Source organism: Xiphias gladius, chromosome 14 (genome assembly GCF_016859285.1).
Source record: "Xiphias gladius isolate SHS-SW01 ecotype Sanya breed wild chromosome 14, ASM1685928v1, whole genome shotgun sequence".
NCBI lineage: Eukaryota > Metazoa > Chordata > Actinopteri > Istiophoriformes > Xiphiidae > Xiphias > Xiphias gladius.
The window spans coordinates 26291107-26318019 of record NC_053413.1 but is presented as its reverse complement, the minus strand read 5'-3'; the positions used below and the strand labels follow the sequence as shown (position 1 = coordinate 26318019).

General features: G+C 39.6%; 1 protein-coding gene across 7 annotated transcripts in view; it reads right to left on the bottom strand.

Annotated features, from left to right (window-relative positions):
- Positions 1 to 26913, bottom strand: part of LOC120799142 (solute carrier organic anion transporter family member 5A1-like) — a 41696-nt gene that overhangs the window by 9960 nt on the left and 4823 nt on the right. For all 7 annotated transcript variants that reach the window (XM_040144081.1, XM_040144074.1, XM_040144080.1 and 4 more), the window contains exons 3-6: positions 9114 to 9246; positions 7415 to 7632; positions 6591 to 6755; positions 3498 to 3696 (exon numbers count right to left, since the gene is read on the bottom strand). In XM_040144081.1, the coding sequence (XP_040000015.1) occupies positions 3498 to 3696; positions 6591 to 6755; positions 7415 to 7632; positions 9114 to 9246 (715 nt within the window). The remainder of the gene's footprint in view (positions 1 to 3497; positions 3697 to 6590; positions 6756 to 7414; positions 7633 to 9113; positions 9247 to 26913) is intronic.

The window sequence follows — 26913 nt, the reverse complement described above, 5'->3', positions numbered from 1 at the left end:
GTAAAAGTGCTTACTGTACACAGAAAAAACGCCAAAAAAAAGGAGAAAAGTAAAGAGGGAGGGGAAAAAAGATAGAAGTTAAGGCGGAAAAAGAGAATAAATGATGGATGAAGACAGAATGGACAGAAAGACAAGGAAAAGGACAATAATGAAGAGAGACAGATGTGGAAATGAGATGGAAAAGACAGAAGGAAGGACAAGAGACAAGGAGGAAGTGAGCTACAAAGATGAGAGATGGGGAGGAAAAGATGGTAAAAAAAAAAAAAAAAGGAAGGATAATGGAGGGCATTAAGAAGAGATAAAAAAGATAAGGATGATGGAGAAAGGCAAACGAGAAGAAGTCGAAAGAGCAACGGACAAGGGATGAGAAAGAGGGAAAAGGACACAAGGAGAATACGGAAAGGCAAGCAAGAAGAGTGAAATTTTAAAAAAAAAAAAAGATGAAGATGGGATGGCAAGAAGGAAAGACTGATGGACAGAGTGAAATAAGAAAGACCAGAGAAGCAGGAGAGAAAAAAAAAAAAAAAGAGAGGGCAGTCAGCCTCTCTTCCAAGCTGTCCTTGGATGTTTTCCACCATTGCCATGTGATCGCTCTCAGGGACGCTCCGTCCAAAAGAAAACGCCTCCGTTTACTGGCTTGTTATCTGTTATCCTTCACCCAATCTGCACAGTGGCTTACTCCCCGACATCGGCCACAGATGGGGGGGGTAAAAACTACCACTGACTCCGTCATGTCAGGGAAATGATTTAATATGAAAAAAGGCCAAGCTGCAGTCAGTGACCAGCTGTTTCTGATTTAAATAAAATCTTTCAAAAACCCTGTTTACTCATGGAATTACAAGGACACCTGAGAAGAGCGACCCTGAGGGAGGTGTTTCAAAAATGGCTAGAGAAGAAAAATGTCTACTTTTAGATTCTGTCAAAAAAAAAAAAAAAAAAAAGGGGGATAAGATGTTTAATTCCATCTCTCAACACTTTCCGACGTCCCTACCCTCTCTGTGGCTCTCAGCCTCGAGCCCACTGGTTCCTACTGTAGACAAAAACGTTTAAAAACCGCTCACAAAAAATGAAGTGTCCCATTTTGGTGTGTTTTTTCTTTTCATCTAGTACGTGAAATGTTACGTGTTATGTACGTTGGTGGCTGTTACTCAAACCGGGGGAAAATAGCGCATTTGTTGGGGACTATTTTCAGCAGTGTATTAATCCACATTTGGTGCTTTAATGAGTGCAGACAGCAGGAGGGCAGTGTATGCGGGACTGATTAAAAATGAACTACGGCGGCCGTGATCGTGGTATTGCACAAGCTTTATCCTTTTCTTGCAGCAGTATTAAATGTAGTTGAGGGATTCTGGACATTGCCTGTTAATATTTAGTGCTGCAACTAACGACTATCTTCGTCATCGATTAATCTGCTGCTTATTTTCTTGACTAATCGATTCGTCATTTTGTCAACAAAATGTCAGAAAGTAGTGAAATACGCCCATAAAATTTTCCAACAGTCCGAGGCAGCCTCTTGACATTTAATAGGTATTTTTTGCTTGCAAACATTGCTTGAAAAAACTGAATGCATAATAAATACTACATAACAACATCTTATAATACTAAATATTATAGTGCTTATATTATTACACAAAAAATTAATATATAGCAACTTCAATAACCCATTTGTCAAGCAAAAATATTCTCTGTTTCCAGATGTGAATATTTGCTGCTTAACTCTGTTGTTTATCCTTTTAACCAATATTTAAAATGAGCTATTTAAAAGCATCACCTGGAAAACTGCGATGCCCCTTTTTCTGGCATTTAGGACATTTTGTATAAATGTCCTGAATGTACAATTAATTGAAAAATGATAATGAAAATAAATTTTAGTTGGAGCCCTAAAACATCTCTCAATGTCTAATACATAAAAGGTTGGCTGGCTGGCTGATTGCGAGTAGTGACCACAGTGAGCTCTTCTTACTGTCGGCAACTATTTCTATCTCAAAAGTTTCTTCCACATTCATCGGAGTTCAATTACAAACACTGAAACGTTAAATGTTTGTGATGGAAGAATTTGAAAAATGCATTGCTTGTTGTGTTGCTCCATTCGTTGGTAGGACTAATAAAGTAATAGGCCCTAATAAAAATGTGGGTGCACACGGGCTGTTTGTGATGAGAATAGGGAAAGGATCTACCACAACACATTTCAGCCAGTTAACCAGAGGAAAATATAAATTCTACAGCACGCTAAGAGGTAGTTAAAAAATACTGGGATCGAAACCAGCACAATTATCTTCTTTAAACTCTGGGGTTCATAGTTTTGTTATCAACACCACTGCAATACTTTTTGATTGAACTTTGCCCAAAAAAAAACAAAACAAAAAACTATTGTCTAAAGTTGAAAAAGTTTTCTGAAATGATCTCAGAATACAAAAAACTATTCACATCAGAACCCAGAAACCCAGCCGTGACCGTGAGGGAACGAGTTGGGGAAGATGTCGCCTTTGTTCGGGGGTTTGAGAGAGGACATCCATCATGTTACAATAGAAGAGTGTTTTCGACTGTATCAATATAACAGGCTTGGATAGAGACAGAAAATAAGACAAACAAAGGAGATAGCGAGGGAGAAAAAGGTATGTGTTGAGATGAGGTTACACTAGTCACCAAGGCGATTTCTCTTTCTCCATCTGACCTCCCTCTTTTTCAGCCTGTTTTTTCTCTTTTGACTGGACCGCAACGGCGGGGCCAGCCCTATGAACGCGAATGTCCGTGACTGAGTGATGGACCGAGTGGGTGAGGTTATGCCAATGGTCGGCCGGCCGATGGTTGGAGTTTGTCTTTCAAAATGAATTGGTGCCAAAAGTTTCTAATACGACGTCAGAAGGGCATTTACAGCAAGTGTACGGCGATTTTTTGTCAGACGACGTCGCGGTTATAAAAACCTGGATTTTAGCAGAGCAGAGCAGCAGCTTGGAAATGGCTTGGAAGGGACTGCTAGGGAACACGTAGCCCTAACGGAGCCTTAATGGTCCACGTTTCCGTTGTCTGGCAACAGAAAAAGAAAAACCTGAATGAGAACAGCTTTGTTGGGAATTCAGCTGCATTAAGATACTGTACATGTGAGCACTGAGACTAGGAGAGAAGTAAAGAAATAAAGGGCTGTCCAGCCACATACTAGGTTTCGACCTAGTCTTGTTAACTCTTGCTTTACAGTCTGTTTATTTTTTAGTAGTTTATGCTTGTTCTCTCCTGTTTTTGTCTCTGCTTTCCTTCTCTCCTTTATCATTTGAGTGTGTCTGGTCATCTCCCTCCATCCTTCACAATAAAAATCCCTGTGGGAATCACACACCGACCACTCGACGCCCGGTGTAAGTTTTCAGTTCAGATGGACACAAAACTGACAGCCTCGACACTGCAGTGACAGGGTTCTTCCTCATCAGCGCCGATGCATGACAACCCACCGCTTCCCTGAACTGAACCCTCTCAGTTTCCAACCCCCCCCCGAAGCTCCTCACCCGGTGGTGTAGGGGATGTTGATTCCTCCGAGATTGATGCTCTCACAGCCCACGATGAACAACGTGGAGAAGCAGAGCAGGGAGACTCCGCTGCAGATCATGGCCAGCTTGGCTGACTCGCGAGCTCCCAGCTTCAACTTCTTGATGATGTAGCCGCCCAGGACAATGCCAACGCCGGCACTGGGCACGATAATCACACCTGGAGGGAAGAGAAAGGCACATATTAAGAATTCAGAGAACTCATTTATTCATAGACTGCTTTTTCTTCAAAGCATCTTACATTGGGGCCAACTACCTAATCCTCTTATCCAGTTGAATAGGAAAAGTATGGTGTAGAAACATGAGACAGCAGAAAAAATGTGCTCCATTTAGAATGAGTCTAATATCTTAGTTTTAAGTTTTACAGTATGTCCCTTATGCAGTTTTGAAACTCCACTAATCAGTATTTTCTGTATTAATGTGAGTGAAAGAGGGAATTATCACCAACTCTGCACTGGAGCTTTTAAGCCTCGTTTAGCTACAAGTTTTGATTTCATGATTCATGATTTCCTTGTTTCCAGCAGCAGGCAGAGCTTTTTTCAGCAAACGAGCTCTGATAGCGCCACAGCAGCAAACTGCAAACAGACAATGTTAGAGATTTGTATGTACTGATGGACTCCCTTAAATACTTATGACTAAAACAACAACAGTAAAAGTTTATGTTGGGGGGAAAAAATTTATTTTTTTTAAGACTCAAAAAACCAAGCTGACCTGCTTCGTCAGGACCGTGTAGATGTGTTTTGAACACATTTGACAGTGTGGCCTTGCAACATAACCTGAATCCCCACAAATGTCATCAGATTTGGATTCAAATATTGTGAAATCTTTTGTTGGTGTTTAGAAAAAACAAAAGATCACCTTCTTTCCCAAATGAGCTCCGTCCACTTAAAACCAGCAAGAAGGGCTCAGACAAACAGGAATACAGATATCTCTCATGTGAAATAACCAAGACGGTTTTAAACTGGGCAGAAAATTGTGAGTTCATGTACTATATGACCCCAACGATCACAGTTACAAGCTGGCTGAGAAAACCAGGTTTGTAGGGCCTTTAATAGCTTAAGTTGCCAAGCATTCAGAATTATCTGATGTTTAACTGCAAGGGAAATGCAAATACAAATGTTCGTCATTCTTGCAAAAATTTTATAATTCATAGCTCACATTCAAGTTCTACTTTTACAAGATGAATCAGCTACCAACTGTGGTCTTTGCAGCCTTCATTCTGTCTTGGATGACAGGACAAATCCTAAAGAAAATGTGGCAATCACAACAGCAGCCGCCTCCGGGCAGCCTTGCATTGCCATGACAGCACGCACTGCAAGTGTGGGTGGCCCCAAAGGGAGAGGAGCCTCTAACCCAGGCAGATTTAGTGCCTTTCAGTAGGTGTTAGATAATGTGTCCTGTCCTGTGCAGCTTTCTGTCCTGTGTAAATCAGTGTTTTCTATCATTACGAATGCAGTGTGGAGTTCGCTGGCATTACCAATACACTGTGAAGTCAAACAATTTCCCACAGAGCAAATGCTCCTCAGTGAAAACTTGACTGGAGCTCGAGACTTCTGTCTGTCTCTATAAGAAAACATAATGCTATTAGAACAGCTCTTGTTGTTCGGGGACATTTGGAACCAAAATTAATTTAGGGAGTCCTTGGCTAAATGGACAGCAACAGGTCTATCTTTCCAGAAAGAAGCTGAGTGGGTAAAGCCTGTCAAGTCAAAATGGAAGAGGCAGACGCATCATTAGACCTCTCATCTCCCTTTGGTGACCTGAAAATAATGCCTAAAGACTGAGCATGGCCTCCTGCTATTGGTATGTAATCTAGGACAATACACTAAACAAGACTCTAAGTAAGCCAGGTCACTAAATGATTTCTAACACTTTATCACACTTACTCTCGTGAGGGAACAGAACCACAAACCCTGGCAGGTGGGTGCTGGTGCCTTGCTCTACCCACTCAGCTACCAAATCACAGTCGTACTCCATGGGGAACTTCCATGAGCAGCTACCCAAGGAATAATTTGATTTCACTCACAAGAGGTTGGCACAGTAAGAAAATATGTATGAGTGGCAGTTTTAATCAGGGGCTTCACAGCCCACTCCACCTACAGCTGAGACGGTTATGTAACTCTAAAACCACTAAAACACTTCTGATAACAAAAGTCTTCTAAGATGGAATTTCTTTGGACAACATCTTACTGCTGCACGTATGACTGAAAGGTTTCCAAAACTATATAAAGAAAGATATAGTATTGTAAAATTTGTTTGTTAAACCCCCTCTCCCCACAACTTTTCAAAAATTGGCTTGGGAGCTGAGTGCAATGCAACGAATGTCTTCCAGGAAAAACTGTCTGACAATGCGCTCCATTATCCCCATACTTCGATGATAAATGTGGGGATGATGTAGAATATCAAGCATAAGCTGACCCTTTGCTCTGCATTGTCACACTTGGTTATTAGCATGTTGTAAAGCTCAAAAAAGTTGTATATGTAAAGTTTAGCAAGCTAACGCATTCAATTAGAACCAATGTATTAGTCTATATGCCTGTTTAAGTATGCATGTAATCGTAGAGGGTTTTAGTGCTTGCATCTCTGTGTGTCTGTTTCTAAATGTATGTGTAATCCACTCAGTGCTCTAGCTCCGTGTCCCAGGTGCCCCCTTCATTTGAAGACCAGCAGTTTCTTTATTATTAATGTGTGTTGGCTTGCAGCTCTGGGCCAACAGCCTCGCCTGCTCTGCTCTTAGATGAAACCAGCAGAACAGGAACAGGCAGAAATTAAAGTCCTGGGAGTTGTGTGGATATTATGGTCTGTCTGCATCCTGTCTGTGCTGCGGTAGAAATATCAAAGGGTAGCTCAGAAAAGAAGGCAGGGAACAGTTCTGATGCTCAAATACCTCCCAAATTTGAGAGTTTCGTGAGATATAAATCCTGATGATGATTAGTGGATCAGTTTTTCATACACAGATTTCATAGTGGATCAGAAATCTCTTCGAGTGACGAGGTTACTCTGAAAAATGTGTCTTTGCTGCTTCAATACAAGGTGTTGTGTAATGCAGCTCACCGGTGTAGATGCTGGCATTGGAGGCCGGGATGCCAAACTGAGACTCGATGAATTTGGGGATGAAGGTGATGAAAGCAGTGACGATGGCGCTTTCCGCTGTGTAGGACAGGCTGACGAACAAGAAGGTCACATTGCTGAGGATCCTCACCGCTGCTTTGGGCAGGTCTGGAAGAGGGTAAAGACGAGGGGGGGTGGACGGAGAGAAAAGTTTAATTTTTTGTTTGTAGTAACGTTAACTGCTAGTCAACTTTTCCTAACAGTGCCTGACAAAATTATAAGTTAAGTATTGTGTGGTGGATTTCTCCTGAAATTTAGTCCCACTGCTAATCTGAAAAGACATCATTGCACTTACACAAAATATAGCATTAATGTTCACATTCAAAAAAAAAAGCATATAGCAAATGTGACATTAAAAATTGAGTTAATTATCTAATAACCAGTAACTGGTCACAATATTACACCACTAGAGTATAAACTGCAGCACTCCTCTCTCATACAGTTTGTGATCACATTGTTCAATATTTGCCTATCACCCAAATCAGAAACATGATATCACATCCTCCTTCAGAGCCGAGCGCAGGGCCGTTTTGTTGTCAGGAAGCTAATGTGACCGTACTTTTACCAAATTCACTCTGCATCATGTTGAAGTAAGATAGATGCTGACCAGCTAGACTCATATTTCAACATCACCAGGTCTGTGTTGAGTGCATCAATCGCACAGAAGAGCACAGACTCACAACTCCGGGAAACACTCCATTTATAGCGGACCTCATCGTCAGTGATATCAGCCGAGCCTTTTGACATGTCGCAGTATTTTCTGGTACCTTTAATGTCCTTGCCGAAGCCCATGGATGAGGTGACCGTCTGGCTCTTGTTGTTGCTCTTCTCCTTGAGGACGTCATCATCGCTGGACAGGTCGTCCAGGCTCAGCTTTTTCCTCCTCTTCTTCTTCTTGTGTCGGGGCGGCAGCTTCTTGGGGAAGGTGAACATGGGGAAGATGACCAGCAGCATGGCCACAGCACACAGCAAGAACCCGCTCCACCTAGACGGACGAGAGAGGATTGAAATAAAATATTGAAAATATAGGAAAGTGAGTATTTTCTCATCAAAGTGCCGTCAAGAGGTGACTTCAGGTGAGTCAGTCAAAGATGGTGCCCTTCATATCTTGCTCTATGCCTTAAAACAGTCAGTCTGGACTTTTTATCATTGTATCATTTTATCTCCTTGCCTTATTGTTGTGCACATATATAAATATATAAACTGCAGTCAGGCTTGTGCAAAAATCACTGGTACACTCATCCATCCTCTTCCTGCTATCATCACCTATAATTCACGTAGGAAGCCCGTGGCTGTTAGTTAGTGAGTCACTGGTTATGCTGTCAGTTAGAGGATGGCATCACTGAGAGCTGTAAATACATGACTAACCGCACCTAACGCACGCCAACAGCTTACAGATGGATGTACGATATGCGTGACCTAAAGAGCAAACCCGCATCTTATGCATTTAAAGTGCTGCTCCATTTTGGTGGATTGTTGAGTGGTAAAAACTTCTCTCCACAGTATCATTTCAGATGTGGTTGATTGTCTTTATTGGTTGCAATTTTTTTTTTTTCATGATTTCTTCATTGTCTCTGATGCAAAGTGAAACCGACTTCAATAATCACACTTTCAGCACAGAATTGAGCAATAACAAAGCATATTCGCCCTTATTGAGTTCTCATAGAAACCCTCAGGTCTGACCAATTGTGTCAAGTGTAAGAATCAAAACGCGGCACTGACTGTCTTAATTTTTGATCAGATATTTCCTGATTTAAATTTCTAACATGATATTTAATTTAGCCAAAGCTCTTGTACCAGTAATGCATTGAGCAGACTGGCAACATTTTCTTAGAGGATAAGGCTGATACCAAATCCCATAAAAAGATGAAAACCAGCAATGGGTTGGTGTCTTGGGTTGGTCTCTCAATAATTTCTGACTTCTCTACTCTGTTTGCGGCTCTCAACTCCAAACCCACTGGTTCCAACTGAAGTCATAAATCTTTAAAAAACACCCCACAAAGATATAGTTACATTTTTTAAAAAGGCTGAGTAATTTCCTGAAATAGCAGGTCAATGGAGTTTTTAAACAAGCTTTAATCCACTGAGAGGAAATAGAGCATTTGTTGGGGACCATTTTCAGTGGCATATTAATCCACATTTAGTACTCTGGCCAGTATTAAGGGCAGCAGGACAGTGTATGTGGGATTGTGTCAAAATAAACTACAATTTATGTACTCATGGTAAAGGGACCTCCGCCCAGGGCAACAGTTTGATTCACTGCTCACTGTTTTTAATAGGTTTTGGACAAAATTGAAGCTGATTTTTGTCTTTTCATTAACTAAATTGTTTTTCACTAAAGCTCGAGTCCTATAGTGGTGCAGATAAAACACAAAAAATATTCAATTTATACAAAGCGCTCTCTTTAATATACACATCCATGTATTTCACACTTCTATTAACCAAAAGCAGCCAGATATTTCTCACCAGTTGCCGATGAAGCGGGGGTCGCTCTGGTCAATATTGACAACAGTCTTGGGGTCCACATAAAAGCCGATGAGGACTCCTCCCAGCAGGTAACCCGCTGCTGGGCCCAGTGCGCCCATCACATACATGATGGCTGAGGAGAGGAGAGGAGAAAAAAAAAAGGTAAGAATATTGCACAAAATTTTAAAGCTGCAACAATCCATTTTTCAGGGGCATTAAAAAAATAAAAACAAGCCGACAGTCACAAAGTCACAACATCTCACTAGCCTTTTTAAGTTGCACCACATCAAACAATTCCCTTCTTCCACATCCAGAGAGCGTTATCATCCCATTGGATTTCTGTTTGATGAATGTAAGTCCAATATTCACTCTCCTTTAGCTCCGGTTTGGTCTCCACCAACTCTCGAGAAAATTACTTAACTGCTGGAAACCTGGCTGATGAGAACGCTAAATGTCCCATGAAACGAAAACTATGAACTGTAACAGGCTAAAAACCTCTGTAAAGCTGCAGAGTTGGTGATATTTTATTTTGATCTGGACTATCAGGGAACATTTTCACATTACAGATACATTTCATTCAAGGTTAATACCAAAAATGTTAAAGTAGTTTTAATGAGCTCAAAACAGCAAAAATAAGTCAAAAATCAACCATGTTACCTACACTAAAATACAGACAAAAGGTCAATACAGAGATATTGAGCTTGATAGTAATAATTTAATAAATCAGATGGATGTTGGGTGTTTGATGAACAAAACATGAAGATTTTAAATCAATATTTCAACTTTAATTTATTATCTTATTTTTGCCAACTTCTTAACACAATTATTCTATTTTACCGGGCACCTGATTGGTTAGGATAGGCTTTAAATAACTGCTGGGTAAGTGCCAGAGAAGCTGGTTTGGCCCCTTTCAGAGCTAAAACCGACAGTTTTAGCCACCTGTTTCCTTAATGTTTCTCCCATAAATAAGATTTTGTATTATCCTGTATTTTTCCTCCACAGACTAACAGCCAGCGGTCATTTTCCATGTTTCAAATGGGTGATAACTGTTTCTTATATACAACTGCCTAACATGACACATGAACTTTGTCATCCTGATCACTTCCCTGGACTCTCTCTGGGCTGAATGTACATGTTCCAGCAACATCTGTCTAAGGAGAACTACAGTTTGTTAACGTCTGTGTCAAAGTTACTCAATTATCCAAACTCAATGATATTTGCCTAACTTTGAACCTTGTGTAACGCTTCAAATCAAAAACTAATCTAGCATTAAGAGCGGGGCACAAAAGGCCATGTGTGTGGGTCATGTGTGCAGATCATATGACCCTGCAATACGGGGCATGCTTGGGGCTGAGAATAAGATTTTTCCAATTAGATGGAATTAGCATCTTAAATTCCTTGGCCGGGGTTGAAAGCAAACACAAAAATCCGGTGGCGTGACTTAAAAACTCCAAGCTCGGCCAGGCACTGTCAGAGTCCTGGAAACACTCTGGGAGCTCTGGGTTCATGTCAGTAGTAAGTAGTTTCCAAGATGCCTCGTGTAGAACTTATAATCATCAATGTGGTACTTTTCACATTAAAATGACAACTTTCTAGTGATGCATCAACAGCTATCATGCCTGGCTGTGGGGACTAAATTACAAACTAATCTTTTATTTGTGGAAAACAAATTGTAATAATACACAACACTTCCTTTGTTAAAAACTAGAATATGCTAGTTTTGTCTTACATTTAATACAAGAGAGCAGAGGTCATCTAGTTGTGAGATCACCACAAACAAATTTTAAAATGAGAAGTGTTCTCTACAGAGCGCCTTCTTACTGGAGCATGCTAAGACACATAAAGGTAGATTTTCCTTTCAAAAAGTCACTGAAACAAAGTACAGTACATTTTTTGTCTGTAAATTTTAAAGCCGACACTGCTATTTGCGGCCAGGGTGAATAGCCGATGTGACTATGTACATCCCGGTTTAGGCTCTCCTGAACCACTTCGCCGAGTCACATGGGAGAAGTTCCGGCAGAAAGGCTTTTAACACATGGTTGAGCTTGTGAAAGGTTCTATTATAACCCAAACCATGATCTTTTCCTAAACAAGTTGTCTGGTTCAGGAAAAGGATAAGGAATAGTCTGTTATTCCTCAGGCAACAAACACAAAATCATCCTCTCAGTACAAACCAGCAATCACGCTGTACACTCATCTGATTGACCAAAAACATCTGAACCCACGGCAGATGCGTGCGAAAATGTAGATGCTAGGAGCTAGTCTCTTTGTTTCTGCCATGATGTCCGTACTGAGAATACCGAGCTAGCTTCTTCTTATAGCTAGTTGAGGATCCACAGTTGGTGGTGTGTAACGTAGTGCCGTAAGGTGTATAATAGTATACCATCAAGAAAGAGGAAAATGCCCATCACCATTTCCCAGGCAGGCAGTCTTCAAATTGCTTCAAAAGCCAATCCCAAAAGATGTAAAGTCACAATCAAACTTAACCAGCAGATTCTCTCATTTGGGAAGCTGGAGCCAGAGAGTACGATTAAACAGTTTTACCTGATAAATGACGTAAACAGTAAATTTATTACCAGAATTGTTGTTGATTCATATTCAACTTTCAACTGTCATATTCAATAAGTCATTAAGTCAGCTGTCTGATAAAGTCAGATCTACGCATAATGTAAGATTTTGTCTATATCGCCCGGCAATAATAAAGGAAAAAAATAAATAAATTTAAAAAAAATCAATATATAGCTGCCAGATATTCTTAAAAAAAACCCAAGCCCTCAGTGATATTATGAGATACTCTGGACATTCCTCCATTTTAGTACCCTTTCCCCATAAAAACTCAAAAATATTCCAGAAATGTCAGCAGTAGCATGAGCACTGCAGTTACTTATCTAGAGATCATCTTCATAGAAGGATATTTGTGACACCCCATCCCATCTCTCCACTCAAATATTACATCATCCTGGGTTGGCCAGAGCCTGGGATGATAAAGCATAGGGATGGGATTGAGGGCTTGGGGCTTTCCAAGGGGACCCTGCAGCATCGTGGATAATCCCTTATCTAGCCGGAGAAGAGGGAAAACCCTCGGCTGGCAGGCTGCCGTGTTATGCAACCTGATGCAGACCATCAGCAGAAGGATAGAGGACGACCAGGCTGCTAAGATATGAGGAGCCAGAAAGAAAGTAACAAAAAGAAAAAAAAAAAAGTGAAAGACGTGGAGATGGAAAAGTTACACTGCTGAAAGAGAACAAGGCAGAAGAAGATAGTGACAGATCTTATTTTTCCAGTTTTTCATTACGATGTTGAGTAAGTTTTAAGCAAATTTCTGAACTGCCTTCATGAATTTATATTCAGGAGGATCCGACATGACTACAGGAGTAATCAGGGGCCTATAACTTTGTAATAAAATAGCATTTTTTGCTACTTTGGGCTGGGTGTTCAATTATTGCATTTTATAAAATTATTTTATGGCTCGTGTTAAGACAACATTTAACATTGAAAAACTTCTTTTAATTCTTAATATTCTTAATAAAAAAGGCTTTTGAAAAAACATTTTCACATTGAGTATGAGCACGCAAAGTATTGTTTTGATTGTATGGATTATGGTCATTTTGAAATCACTGAAATGTGTCTGCAGCATCAAAAACTGACGTCTTGAAAGTTGGCACTGAGTACCAGATTCATACGTGTGTTTATTTATTCTGTAATCACAGTTCAACATTCAACATTTTAGAACTTTGGCTTCTTTTGTTAAATAAATCTATTTTGTAGAGAAACATATTAACATATTGAAGCAAAGTACTATCTTGGTATCATCACTAGTATTAAAAAAAATTTTATAAAAAAATTATGAATAACTAAAATGTGGATCAAAGTGTGATTTCTTCAAATACCATACCGCAAATTTATTCATGTGAATGTGAAAAGTTTACATGATTAATTGATCCCCGGTATCTCAAAAACATCACAGCATTTGATTGCTGCTGCCCACCTTAAACTGGTTAAAGTACTCAGTAAAAAACATTTTAAAATCTCTGCATCTCGACATTGAGAAGGGCGGTTTGGGTAGGCCGCACTCACTTTCCATATTCCAACAGCCGGAGTGGTTGATCTAACCACCTGTCGGGGGCGGGTTAAAAAACAGAAAAAAATGTCAACATTGCACCAAAAATCTGTACAAATATCAAAGAAAACAACCACACGAATGTCTCTGAACCACGCCCTTTGCACCATCATTCCCACGCAGCCCAGAGAAGCTTTGGTATTTCTTTTAAACTAAAAATAAATTTGACTCCTCTGATCCACGTGTAACCTAGACTTTGACTATGGATGTTGTGGTTCAACCTATTTGCTCTTGCTATTTGAATTCTTCATATTTTGTGCTTTTTGGTGGAGTGGATGCCTGTAACATCTACAGAACTGGAAGCACAGGCAGGTACAGTACAGTTTTTCAAATTTCTGGTGTTTTGATTCAGGTTTTTCTTATGCACAATCTGAAAATGGACAAGAAACAAACTGTAAGAAGAACAACAGAAAGAGGGTGGGTGGAAAAAAAACAGGTACAAAGAATGACAAACAACAGAGCTAACACTAAAGAAAAAGAAAGAAGAAATAAGGGCAGAAAGAGAGGACTAAGGGAAATGGGACAGGATGAAGAGAAGGGAGGTAGAAAGAGAGATGGAGTATGTGGACACGAGCCTGCTGCTGTTGAGGCAGCAGTGTTTGTGCTGATCGAGGGAAAACTTCTTTTGGCATCAGAGCGAACCAATTTTCAGCCCCGTCGTTCCCGTCTATCACTACTATGCGTTTCAGCCTGTTTACGGAAAGCAGACCATGACTCTTTGATTCCCCCACATCTTTATCCAGTAAAGACACCAATTCACAGCCTGCGGCCTGTTCCGGTCCGATCCTGCAGTGTTAGGCTTCTTTTCCCGGAAACTTGCAAAGACTGTATACGATGCAGAAATGAAAATACGCGGGGCAAAAACTGAAAGAAAACTACTTATCTCTCTTCCGAGTTCTCTTTAGGTCAATATCAGTATCTGTGACAGTAGGATAAACTTTCTGTCTAAACTGTCTTCATTACAACATACTGCAAGTAGGCAACAGTAAGAAGCAGAGATACACTGATATTTATCTGATCCACATAATTTCACCTGAGTCTAACATGACAGGTATGAAGCGACTTATTTGATACTAATCAGTGACGCTGATGCTTATATCAGTGACTGTAGTCCCTGGCCTGGATGTTGCACATGGCAGTAAGGAGGGAAATTTTACACTGACGGCAAATCAACCACCTTTCAAAAGAGAAAATTAAAGGGCCAGTCCCAAGTCACAAACTCAAATACAACAACAACAACAAAACTATTTTATTAACCATACTGGTATTGATCTTGGTTTAATGCTCCAAGGTTTTAAGATATGGTTTTTTGCTTTGACACATGCACTGCAAACCTGGACTTTTCTTGAAATTACCCGGAGGAGCTGTATGTGTGAACGCCACCCCTCACCTAAAGTAAACAGAGTACTTCCAGTAGGTGTGAATGCGTCTCACGTGGACAATCTCCGATTGCATGCTGCACGTGTGAAAGCCAACTCTGGACAATGTCTGGACCTGATTCTCTGGACTTGGTTCATATGTGAAAACGGAGAGGAGAATCTAATTTCATATGTAGTGCTCAAATCTTTAAAAAGAGTACATGTGAAAAACTTCATTTCTAGAAATAATACTGCGGTAACAATCTGGAAAATCCACTGAGCACACTGAGTTTTCATTGAAGTTTTGGTTGGTAAAAGAAAGCATTTGCAATGAAAACAAATCATCCCATTTGTCTTTTCTTGCTAATTACATCTTGTAAGATTAAAAAAAAAATACTTAAAGTGAAAAAGTAAAAAGACCTATCAGAAGATACAGTCTATCAATTATCTTTACTACCGTCACGTGAAACCCCACAACCCGGTCTCCCTAAAGTTAAACTGCACTGGAGAGAATGACCAGCAGACCAGCAGGTTTTTCCAACCAACAACAGATTAGAAAAAGATGCTGCTTTCGGATCATTCCAGCTGTGTCACAATCCAGTGTCATAGTGGTAGAAAACAAAATCTGCATCTAGTGTAGTTTATCAAGCATTTTATTGTGGAGGCCCCCTACTTGAAATAAAGAGCACCTCTGCTAATATCTAAAATGAGTGCTGCGGTTGTTTAAATCATCATCCAGTAAATACCCTGAAATAACAGGATGGGATGAATCAGGATCTGTCTGATTCAGCTCAGCAGATGACTGACTCATTAAACACACAGATTCACTCTGCAGTAATTAATCGGAACAGAGCATCACAATGTCAGGAAAAAGGAAAAACCTGAGTTTCAACAAGTTGGGAAGAGCAGAGAAAAACAGCCCACTAGGTCACAGTCAGGTGATCATGTGTAGACCTGAAATGAGTACCTGATTAATGGATTAATTGATCGAACACAAAATTAATCAGCAGCTGTACCGTTAATAGATTAATCGTTTGGGTCACTTTTCAAACAAAAATGCTAAGTGTTAGTCTCAGATTCTCAGTGGTGAAGATTTGCTGCTTTTCTTTAGCTTATAAAATTGTATAATACGTATCTTTGGGTTTTGGACTATTAGTTGGACAGAACAAGCACTGTGAATGTTTCAACTTAAGCTGTGGGAAACTGATCTTTGATTTTACAGACAAAACAAAGAATCAATTAATGGGAGAAACTAAGTGGCAGGTTAAGTTGCACCTGCCACCTCTGCCAACCAATTACCCGAGGGAAACCCTGTGTATGGATGCCTCATGAGACCGTCGCAGAAAGATTAGCATGTCTGACGTCTTCTTTTACATGTCCGGTGACATTTCAGACACCTTGATTGTTGATATTCCTGATCCCAGAAAGACGTGTCACTTAGCAGAGTCATAACATAACATACGAAGTGACCATTTCAAAAGACATAAATGCAATGTTTCCCCATCCCTGCATAGCTGCCATATGTCAGTTTGCCGAGGTTACACACTGCGCCTTCAATATGGTGCCTGTTACACAACAGGTAAATGCAGCCAAGCAGTCTGATCTGGTCAGATCTGGTTCAAGACACATTCGGATCTGTGCTGTGAGTCATGTTTTACTGGCTGCAATACCTGCTCTTGTAGTGAGCAGGTAGCTAATTACCAATCTGTCATTTTATACTTTTTTTTTCTTTTTATCTGTGCACACAACAGAGAGGCAACTTTCTATTGGAACAATGTGGTGGTAACTGCCGATTATAGTGTAATAGGCCATGTCATAATACCCTCAGCAGGGTTCCTTGCAGTTATTATGAGCATTCTAGTGCTGCCAAGGTGTTGCATCACCATCAAACGCATTATGAGAGTACAGAGAGCCCTCTCAGGTGTTAGGTCTCACTGAAAAAATACATCTGTAGTCTGGCTCTCTATAACTCTGATAACATGAGCCAGCGACGCACGCCACAACACAGCCGTAAATGAGAATGATGGCAGCTGTATATTAGATGAAAAGCTGTGCTATAGTCACTGCTGGGAAAACTCTGTTAATAAATGTGAAATGTCATTTTTAATGGTTTCGAGAGCCTCGGAAAGACGTGAACCTCAACTGACAACTAAAAAGCTCGTAAGCTTTCAATTCATTTAGCTTAAATCAAAAACATAACTCAGAATTGGAGTGCCAAGTTTTAGTTGAGGTTTCATTCGATTGCTGGATGATGGCCGGGTTTATTTGTGACATAGTTATTTTTTTTAAAACCACAAAACTGTAGTTGCATGTTTTGTCCCACCACATGACAGCAGAATGTTGAGTGAGGAGCCATGCGACGTAGTGTTTGGAGAGACCGACAGACACAGACAGAGCTGAGGCCAGGCCAGGCCAGGCCGGACTGGGGGGGGGGGGACAATGAAATGTTATGGGATGACGGCGGTGTCATGGCAACCTGCTGACAAAGCACTGTCTCGTTACAACTTCCCAATGAGCTGCCAGCACCGACATCAGACTCCCTGCCACCATGAAATCCGCACAGGCTTCCTGCACTCTTTACTTCAGAGTATTTTCCTGATCCTCAGTTTGTCTGTGTTGATAGCGGTCGCTATCACGTGCCGCTGACAACGACTGTCGGACAATATATTTCATTCTAAAGCTTAACATTCACAACTACTAAAACCACTAAGTGATTAAATGGATTCTCTTTAGATTTAGTATCACAGTTTTATAAAGGAAGGGACTCACAAGAGAAAGATTTAAAAAGAGATTAGTCAAAAGCTGCAAAGGCTAGGATATCCTGACTTTAATCCCTGGTATTATATGTGTTAACTTCCAGAAACACCACACTTCCCATAATGCCCCTTCTCTTCCTTAGAACCTCTCTGCCTGGTAAATGATATAGCCTTCACACTCTACAGTCCCGCAGGCTCTCTGCTAAATATCTGAACCCTACAAGCCCAAGTAGGGGGTTGTTTTTTTTCAAACGTAAGGCTTCTCCAGAGTCACAGAAGACATACAACTGTTTTCACAACTGTTTTGCAAATGTGTATAGTAGTTTATGCCTGCACTATTCCATCAAATGGAAATCTTGTAAATGTTGTGTGCATTTTCCCAAATTCAGCCTGACATACACCCAGTTGTCACTTTATTAGGTACACCCAGTAAAACTAGTGCATTCTAACACGACAGTCCTATTAAAAAAAAAAAAATCCTTTCTTCATCAAGGTTATAATGTAGGTGCTACATTCATTTTGTAATCTTATCACTTCCAGTTGAATATTCATATTAAGGTACTGATGGAAACACAAACTGAATCCAAATTTATTTACCAAAAATTCAAAAAATTCACTTCAAAGTCATGCAGCATTTTGATGAAAATTTAACAAGTAAAGCCTAAAACTCAAAACCGTGCAGTCGTGTCTCTATTCCAAGCAAAAAGAGACTAATATTCCGCATTAATTTCATTTTATACTTCTTCCAAACACCTTTTAGTCACAGTGTGATACTTCAGGCTGTCAGAGTTAAAGGTTGTAGGTAAATAGGTTAATTAACTTTTTGTCATATTGTCCATCATGCTAATGCAGCCATGTCACAGCAAGACATTACTATCTCCATTAATAATGAATCTGTCAAGGATTTTTTTCAGTCAGTCGTTAAAGAAAGAAAATTTCAAAAAATAAAAAGGACCATCACAAGTTTACAGAGCTGAAGGTGCTGTCTCCAAAATGTTGGTTTGTCAGCTCGGAGGTCTGAAACTCAAAGACTGAATCAATGTATAATGATTAAAAAATAAAAAATAAAAATAAACACAGAAAAAAGCAGCAAGATCTCACATTTGAGAAGCTAGAAAGCAGAATGTTCTGCATTTTTACTTTATTTAAATGTCAAAATTGTTTAATCACATTTTTGTTGATGGACCAGTTCATTAAAAAATAAGCCGTTTTAACACTAGAATCATTTTCTCAGGAGTTCAGAAATGGTCAAGCAATTCTGCGCACTTACAATCAGTCTAAGATGCATTTGTTGTTGCTGAGTGTTCTGCATTTTTGATGGTCAATGATCATCAAATATGATGATGATCATTGACCATTGTTTAAGCAATGATTGCTTAAAGAATCAATTACTGAAATTGTTGTCGAATAATCCATCTCGACTAAAACCATTGATCAAACAATTGTTTCAGCATCTCATAAAACTTTTAGATGTTTATAATCGATCTTAAAGTAAAACTTAAGAGTCACGTGCAAAGAACAAAATAGAATTGGGCAAATTTAGCTAGAGTGTAAACACAGCCAGCCTCCAAAGTGGAGGAAATAGATTTATGACCTTGTGGGTTTTCATTTAAAACAAATATTATACCATTTGTTGCTTTTATCCAAAGAACCTGGCACTCCATGAGTGTATATATTATGTTACTAGTCACCTCAGCAGGTATTGACCTTCTGTCTCTCCCTGCGTAAGTGCCTGCCTTTAACTGTTCAGCTTCACAGGACATTCCTCTCTTCACCGTCTTGTCATACCAGCCGATAAAAGCCCTCCAAAACGAACTGAGTAGTGTACAGATGCTTCCACTCATGCTCTCCCTATTGCTGACCATAGCTCGATCAGTATTTGTGAACACACACTGTTCCTTGATAAACCGTGGAAAATGACAAAAAAAAAACAAACAAACCTCATGGCATGTTCAGCTGTTGTTTAGCTTGGAGCAGGAGAGCGGACGAGAGGCTGCTATGGCTTTTATTCAAGGACCTGGTCATCCGGAGAGAAAATGTTTCACTGGAAGCCTGAGTGTCCTGAGTTTGTAATAGTATGAATGTTTCCTGTCCTCAGTTTACAGGTTGTGTATTGTTTTGAAGAAAATGCATCTTAAGCTGTCTTTCAAATATATAGTGGCATGAAAAAGTTTGGGCACCACTGGTCAACATTTCTGTTGCTGTGAAAAGTTAAGTGAGGAGATGATCGACATCTCTCAAAAAGGCAAAGTTAAAGATGAAACACCCTTTTAAAATTTAAGCAAGATCAGTGATTTTTTTTTCTTTTGTACAAGTTTAAAGTGAAAAAAGGAAAAGGAGAACCATACACAAGTTTGGGCACCCTAAGAGATTTAAGCTCTCATAACTTTTACCAAGGCCTCACACCTTAATTAGCCTGTTAGGGCTACGGCTCTTTCACAGTCATCGTTATTAAAAGGCCAAGTGATGCAAATTTCAAAGCTTTATAAATACTCTGCCTCCTCAAACCTTGTCCCAACAATCACTAGCCGTGGGCTCCTCTGAGCAGCTGCCTGGCTCTCTGAATATTAAAATAACTGGTGCCCACAAAGCAGGAGAAGGTCATAAGTTTTTTCATGCAGCCGTTTCCTCAGTTCGTGATGTAATTAAGAAATGGCAGTTAAGAGGAATGGTGGAGGTCAAGTTGAGGTCTGGAAGACCAAGAAAACTCTCAGAGAGAACTGCTTGTATCAAAACCCCCATTTCACTGCAAAAGACCTTCAGGAAGATCCAGCAGACTCTGGAGTGGTGGTTCACTGTTCTACTGTGCAGCGACACCTGCACAAATATGACCTTCATGGAAGAGTCATCAGAAGAAAACCTTTCCTGCTTCCTCACCACAAAATTCAGCATCAGAAGTTTGCAAAGGAAATTTTAAACAACCCTGATGCTTTTTGGAAACAAGTCCTGTGGACTGATGAAGCTAAAATAGAACTTTTTTGCTGCAATGAGCAAAGGTATGTTTGGAGAAAAAAAAAGGGTGCAGAATTTACTGAAGGAAACGCCTCTCCAACTGTTAAGCACGGGAACGGATCGATCATACTTTGGCCTTGTGTTGCAGCCGGTGGCACGGGGAACATTTCACTGGTAGAGGGAAGAATGGATTCAGTTAAATACCAGCAAATTCAGAGAGCAACCATGAAGCTGCCTCCATCTGCGATTGTTTTAGAATTTTAAATGTTACAACAACAACCGACCAATCAAAGCTTAGAGACAGGATTTCGAAACGGGTATATCCTCTTCCTGTGCCAGACCCAGAAAAACAGCTACATCCATGAAAAACAGCAACAGAAAACAATAATTATGTCCAGATGAGCTACACAGGTCGCTGTAAATCAACTTACAGGTATAACTTTTAAAAGAACATGTTTCTTTGATCAACCAAAATTGAGGTAGTTGCTCCTACCAAAGCTTCTAGGTCGACAAAAATGAGTGTTGGTGGGAAGAATAAATCACTTGCTACTGATCCCAGGGCAAAACAAAACAAAAATTCCTACCCTAACAGAAAACAGCTAACATGAACATGACATCAGGCTGAATAATGAAGCTGTAACTCATTGGTTAACAGGCTAGTCTGATAAAGCTTCTCACAAGACTTAAACACAGGCCGACGTGCAAGTCAAAGAATTGATTTTAAAATGCTGCTGCTGGTTTATAAAGACCTGAATGGTTTAGGGCCAAATTAAATTTCTGACATGCTGCTCCATCATGAACAGCCCAGACCTCCCACCTGGGACAGGCCTGCTTGCCCTCCCCCGAGTCAAAACTAAACATGGAGTAGCAGCGTTCAGTTTTTATGCACCACATCTCAGAACAGAAAAATTGGTCTGCTCCAACTCTCAGTTCTTTTAAATGAGGGCTCAAAACTTTTCTGTTTGCAACTGCATTTTATGTTTAAATTAAATTACAACTTTTAATCCTATTTTACCTAATTTTTATATATATATATTTTTTTTTTACTTTTTTCCAAAATCCTATTTGTGTGTCTTTTTTTATTTTCTTGTGTCTCTTTATATGTTCTCTTTATGCCTTTGTAAAGCATTCTGAATTTCCTTAGCTGCTTTGATAGCAAGACTTTTAAAGCCATGATTAATCTCTACGAGAAAACTGCAAACAGAGACTGTAGATATGATTTTCTCTCTTATCCAGAAAAGGGGTCAAAAACAATGTTTAGCGGTTGTTTGGTGCTGGTGTTTGTATCTGTATAGTGTAATTAAACAGAACCTTTAGTACAATTTTGACTGCCCTGGCAAGACAAAATAGTAGAAAAAAAAAATAGTACAAAAGTTTGGGTTTTTTTTTAAATAAAAAAGCTGATTTAAAAACCTGTTTTTACCAGCAGAACATGCCAACATGTCTGAAAAAAAAAGAAAAAAAGAAAAGAAAAGAAAAAAATATTCAAAAACAAAGGTTTGAGCTCACATGCACGGCGCTGTAACACCATGAAACATGTCAAACACCACAGCGCTGTTAAACACAGTGACGACCATATTGCGTCTCTGAGCTGGCACATTAAAATTTGAAGTGGCTGCAACGTGGCCTGTTGCCTCGCATGGGAGCCAAACAGAGCAGCTCTTATTGGGGTTACAAAGCAATATTGTGCTGAATTATTCTAATGGATGTCTGTTACGCCTTTGGGCATGATCTCATATTTAGGCTAATGCAAAGCAGGGCCAAAATGGACCAGAATGTTTTATTCTACAGCTGACAGCAATTGAGCTGCACCCATACTGGCACAAAACAGTGAGATAATGATAAAGTACTGGCCCTATTTCTTTGAGTTAAATTTTCAAAATCAGGACCTTCCCTGTGTTTACTTATTCTCACTTAGTTTATATCAGCTCTTGTGGCTTTTGTTGCTCTCTCTCAAAGTTTCGTTTAGTTCAAAATATAGCTGATGGACTGTATGTTTTATCCATTTTATCCTTCTTACACTGGAGCAGTGTTTTTGGGGACTGATTTGAAGATTAGCGCTAACCTCTAAGGCACTGCAAGGTTTGCCCACTGGCTACTTAACAGGGCTTTTAATATTTTAGCATGTCTAGCTTGAAGATGCTGCTAACTGAACTTGTGCTGTGAGAGCCCCACTAATTTGGAACAAGCTATTATCATCATTTTGTATTAATTTTGTCATTTACAATCTTCTTTAAAGGCACTTTCTTGAAGAAAACTGTAGTGTATCAGTAGTAGTTTGGCTTTTATCAGTAGTCGTGGTAATAGTACCGCTGGTTACCACGAGTAATAGCAGTATTAGAAAGACCAAGTAGTTCCTAAACTCTTCTGTCATGTGAACTTGTCGTCAGTTGGATTCCTCTTTTAATAACAAATTACCAGCAATAAATTCCGTCTTTGTCCCAGTGAGACGTCCCTTGTTCTCATTATTCGAGGGCGGGGCAGGGCCCTTAAGGAAAATGTTGCACTGTGTTATTTGTTGGTCTGGGCCCATTCCCCATTGGGCATGCCCACCTGACTTAGGATTCACTAGAAACTCAAGTTTGAATCTCCATCCCTGTTGGTCTTTCATCTCCATTAACATCCAAGAGAAACCCAAAGACACCTTTGATCTGACGAGGGATTATGAAACAAATGGTACTGATTGATCTTGGTTTGCGTTTAACGCGGGGCCTGTGCCAGGAAATTCCCCCCTTGCTTCGGTAAGCCCTCAATCAATCTGTGTTTTTAAAGTGTCTGCACAGATAAAGCAGCGGGCTAAATGAATGCAGCGGCCGTCCACCTATGAGGCATTCCAGCTGAATCCTCAGTAAGGCTGCAGTTTTACTAAAGACATCATCTGTCTCCGCTCATCTCATGTTCTGCCACTAACATAATAACCTAAGTAGGCTAAGTAGCATAAGAGGCCTATCTTTGTACAGCGAGCCACTTGTACACAGTTCGTGGTCAGTATCAGAAACACCAGAATTCAACTCAGGCTAGAGAGGGAGTCAAATTTGCAAATTAACACTCAAAATTACATTGTGTCGCATTTCAAAAACAGCTAAAATACATTTTAAACTACTGAAATATTGAGTTTATATTACTTCATGTATAATTTTACCTCCTCTTCATCAGTCCACACAGATCTGATGTTTTCTTCCGCCACCACTTTTCGTCGCTTCAGTGACATTTAAGTCACGTTTCATGTACGTTATGATTTATTTTATTAAGTCTGTTTCCTATGTTGTTAGCAATACATCAACTTTTCCACCTCAGCAAAGCATAAACACTTTATTGCAATATTTCAACTTTTCTTTGAATTTCTGATGTTTCCACTCAGTTTTGTTTGTTTTCCAAATTAAAAATGTGCATAAAAACAGGTTGATGGAAATGCGCCTGGCGTTAGCAGCAAGAGGACATCAAGGCTATTTCGATTTCCGAGATTTTTGATATCTAAGATTTGAGCTGGTTGCCGCAAACTTTAATTTACTTGCTATCTTGTCATGTTTCGGCAGCCAAACAGAAACTGCTCCTGTTGACTAGGGTATTTTGCTCTGCTCTGTCCTGTCATTGCTGAACGCAAACTGGAAACAAACGATTTAATTCAGCGGTCACAAAAGCAACTGAATACCAAAGTTTACTGGTCAAGTGAGTCTTGTCAGCCACTTTGGTCACTTGCCAAAGTGCCTGGTGGAGCAGGAAAATGTTACAACAGCCTGATTGGTTTTGTTAAGGCTAGAGGTCATTTAAATGTTTAGTTCACACAAATTTTAATTAAACAATTTCTCCAAACTTCACTTAGTGTGAAAGAATACATTATCATTGAAGGAAAATCACAGAGGAAGAAAAATGTAACTTTACATGCTGATTTTTTTTCTTCATTTTTAATCAATTACTTTTTTGATCTATTAAATGTCAGATAATAATGAAAACTGCTCAACATAATTTCTCAGAGCTCAAGGTAATGTCTTCAAATTGCTTGTTTTGTCTGACTAACAGTCCAAAATTGTAAGATACTGATTTTGCTATGATATAATACAAAAAACACCAAGTCAAAATAGTTGTTGGGTAATTTTCTGCTGATCAACTTCTCAATTAACTGAGTAATTGTATCAGCACTATCTGGAGGACTGGCCACTTGCTCGTGCTCATCTAGGCTTATTCGAAAAAAAAAAAGGAAAGATGATTAGTTCTAGGTGTCCTATCTGGCATAAGCATAATCTAAAATAAATAAGATAATCGAGATTACTGGGACAAGATCACATTTGTGTATTTGTGACTGCAAAGTTTCTGAATAGTCAAGGACACGTTGTTTTCCTCCCAAAATGTATTTAAATATTGTATTTTAATACTGTTTTGTCTTTATACACATTGGTCGTTATATTGGAAAAGTAAAGGGATACTTTAGTGATTTATTATTGTACCTTTCCTAAAGTTGGGAAGCAGAGATATTCAGACTGTTTCTCCCTTGAATGGGTCAAGCTCTAAAAACATTGGCAACCCTTTGCACAATGCTATTCAGCTGCATCTTTTCGTTAGGCCTTTCCTGCCTGTTAAAACATGCATGCCTTTCTAGCTGATGCCTCCATTTCATAAATACACTGGGTTATTTCCTCGCACTTGTTGAAATTCCTCCAGCTCCAGAGCCACAGAAGATGTTATACAGATGTCTCCACAGGATGGGTCATACTGACCATGACAAATACACTGACTGTAATGTGTAAAAGCGGTCGAGTGCTGCTTTAATCGTCAGACAATGTGAAATGCACTGTTTCGAGGGCAATAAAACAAAATTTTGCTGAACTTCCCCATGATTATTCAAGCTTTTTCCAAACTTCTAATGAGCAAGAAGCTGTAAAATCAAACTTTTACCTTCTTACATATTTTGCAGGAGCCCTGTTGGTAACCCTGTACCACTGACTGGCTGCTCCACTGATCCACAGCATTTGGCAAGTGGCTGGGACCAATTTTACCACTCTGGTTACTAAACTTTTTTTAACTGTCACTTTCCAACACTATTCCAGATTATGCTTTTTCTGTTTTGTTTTGACAGCCTCAACACATATTTTTGGCCATGTGTTGTACTATACAGTATGTGGAGAAATATTTTGTATTATTTTTTTTTTTTTATTGCTTATCATTTCTTTTTTTGCACTGAAATTAAGACCAACAGGCTCATGCATTTTGCAAATTGAAGCCAAAAGGGGGTTAGTTTGTAAACTTTAGCTTTTTTTTTTTTTTTTTTAAATCTACAGACTGGAAAGTTTCCAATCACATTTAACTCTCCAGACTCTTTGCAGGTGACATGGTACCAACCAGCTGCTCCACTAATCAAAGCCCTCCTGTATTTGCTCCGGTAGTTATATTTAAAAAAAAAAAAAAAAAAAAAAAAAGAAGGGTTTGAACTAAAGCTGAACCTCTCTGGCACTTTTACTTTTTTCCCCCCAACGACAGGAATGCACATAAGACCTTCCCCTCTTCCCTCCTCCTCCCCTGTTCTCTTTCATAACACAGTTCCCATTGGTTGGTTTAATTAGGCTTTACCGTGTTTGAGGCTACTGGGGCAAGAACTTCTGGGGAAGCATGTGAAAGGGGAAAAAGGGGGGGGGGTAGTTTCAAGGTCACATAGTCGATTTAGCCGCAGAACTTTCTGGAGCAAGAATGACATGTAGGCGTTGGTGGTTGCAATGTGGGAATCACAGAAACTCAGTGTCATTGTTTTCAGTTTCTGGAAATAATCAGCAACAATTTTGATATGATGTCATTTAATCATCAAGCATCTCAACATTTGAGAATTTGCTACTCTCTGTCATATATGAAGGAAAATTCATCCCGTTTGGGTTTTGGACTGTTGCCTGGACAAAGCGAGCAATATATCGTCCTTTACACTCTTTTGGAGATTGTTATGTGCATTTTCCACTGTTTTGTAAACTGGTAATTGAGATAATACTGGGCAGATTAATCCATATTGAAAACAGACCTAGTGTGAACTGTCATACTTTCGCAGAAATTTGGCTAAATCACACCTCTTCCATGGCAACATGTAGTTAGCTGTTTACATCGGTCACTCACAACCAGCCTAATCTAAATTCATTTGCAAGTGACAGCTACTTCAGAGACAAACAGAGGCTGTGAATTCAGCAATATTTTGTCAGAAATATGACTTTTTTTGTTTGTGGTATTTATGTTATATTTAGGCAAAAATATCTACGAAAATAGTGGTATCGCAATATTTTTTTTACCCTCAAAACTCAATGGACAATTTCATAAGTTTGTACAATATGGCTGACCATTACAGACACTAGGCCCACGATGTGTTGGACCTCTGACAGTTTTATTAAACACGTCTGATATTTGCAACTGGACACTGGACAAATGTCAACATGATCATGACTTTTGAGATGGTTTAATGTCAAAAAATCTATGTTTTCACTGTTCGCCTGAACTGTGAAAACCATGTAGCCCGTGCCCAGTTGTTTCCCAAAACCATTTTAAGACTAAGATGATCTTAGCACATAGATTTATAATGAGGCGAAGATCATCGTAGCCTTAAGATGCTTTTGGAAACGGGGCCCTGGTTGGTTGGTGTGTTG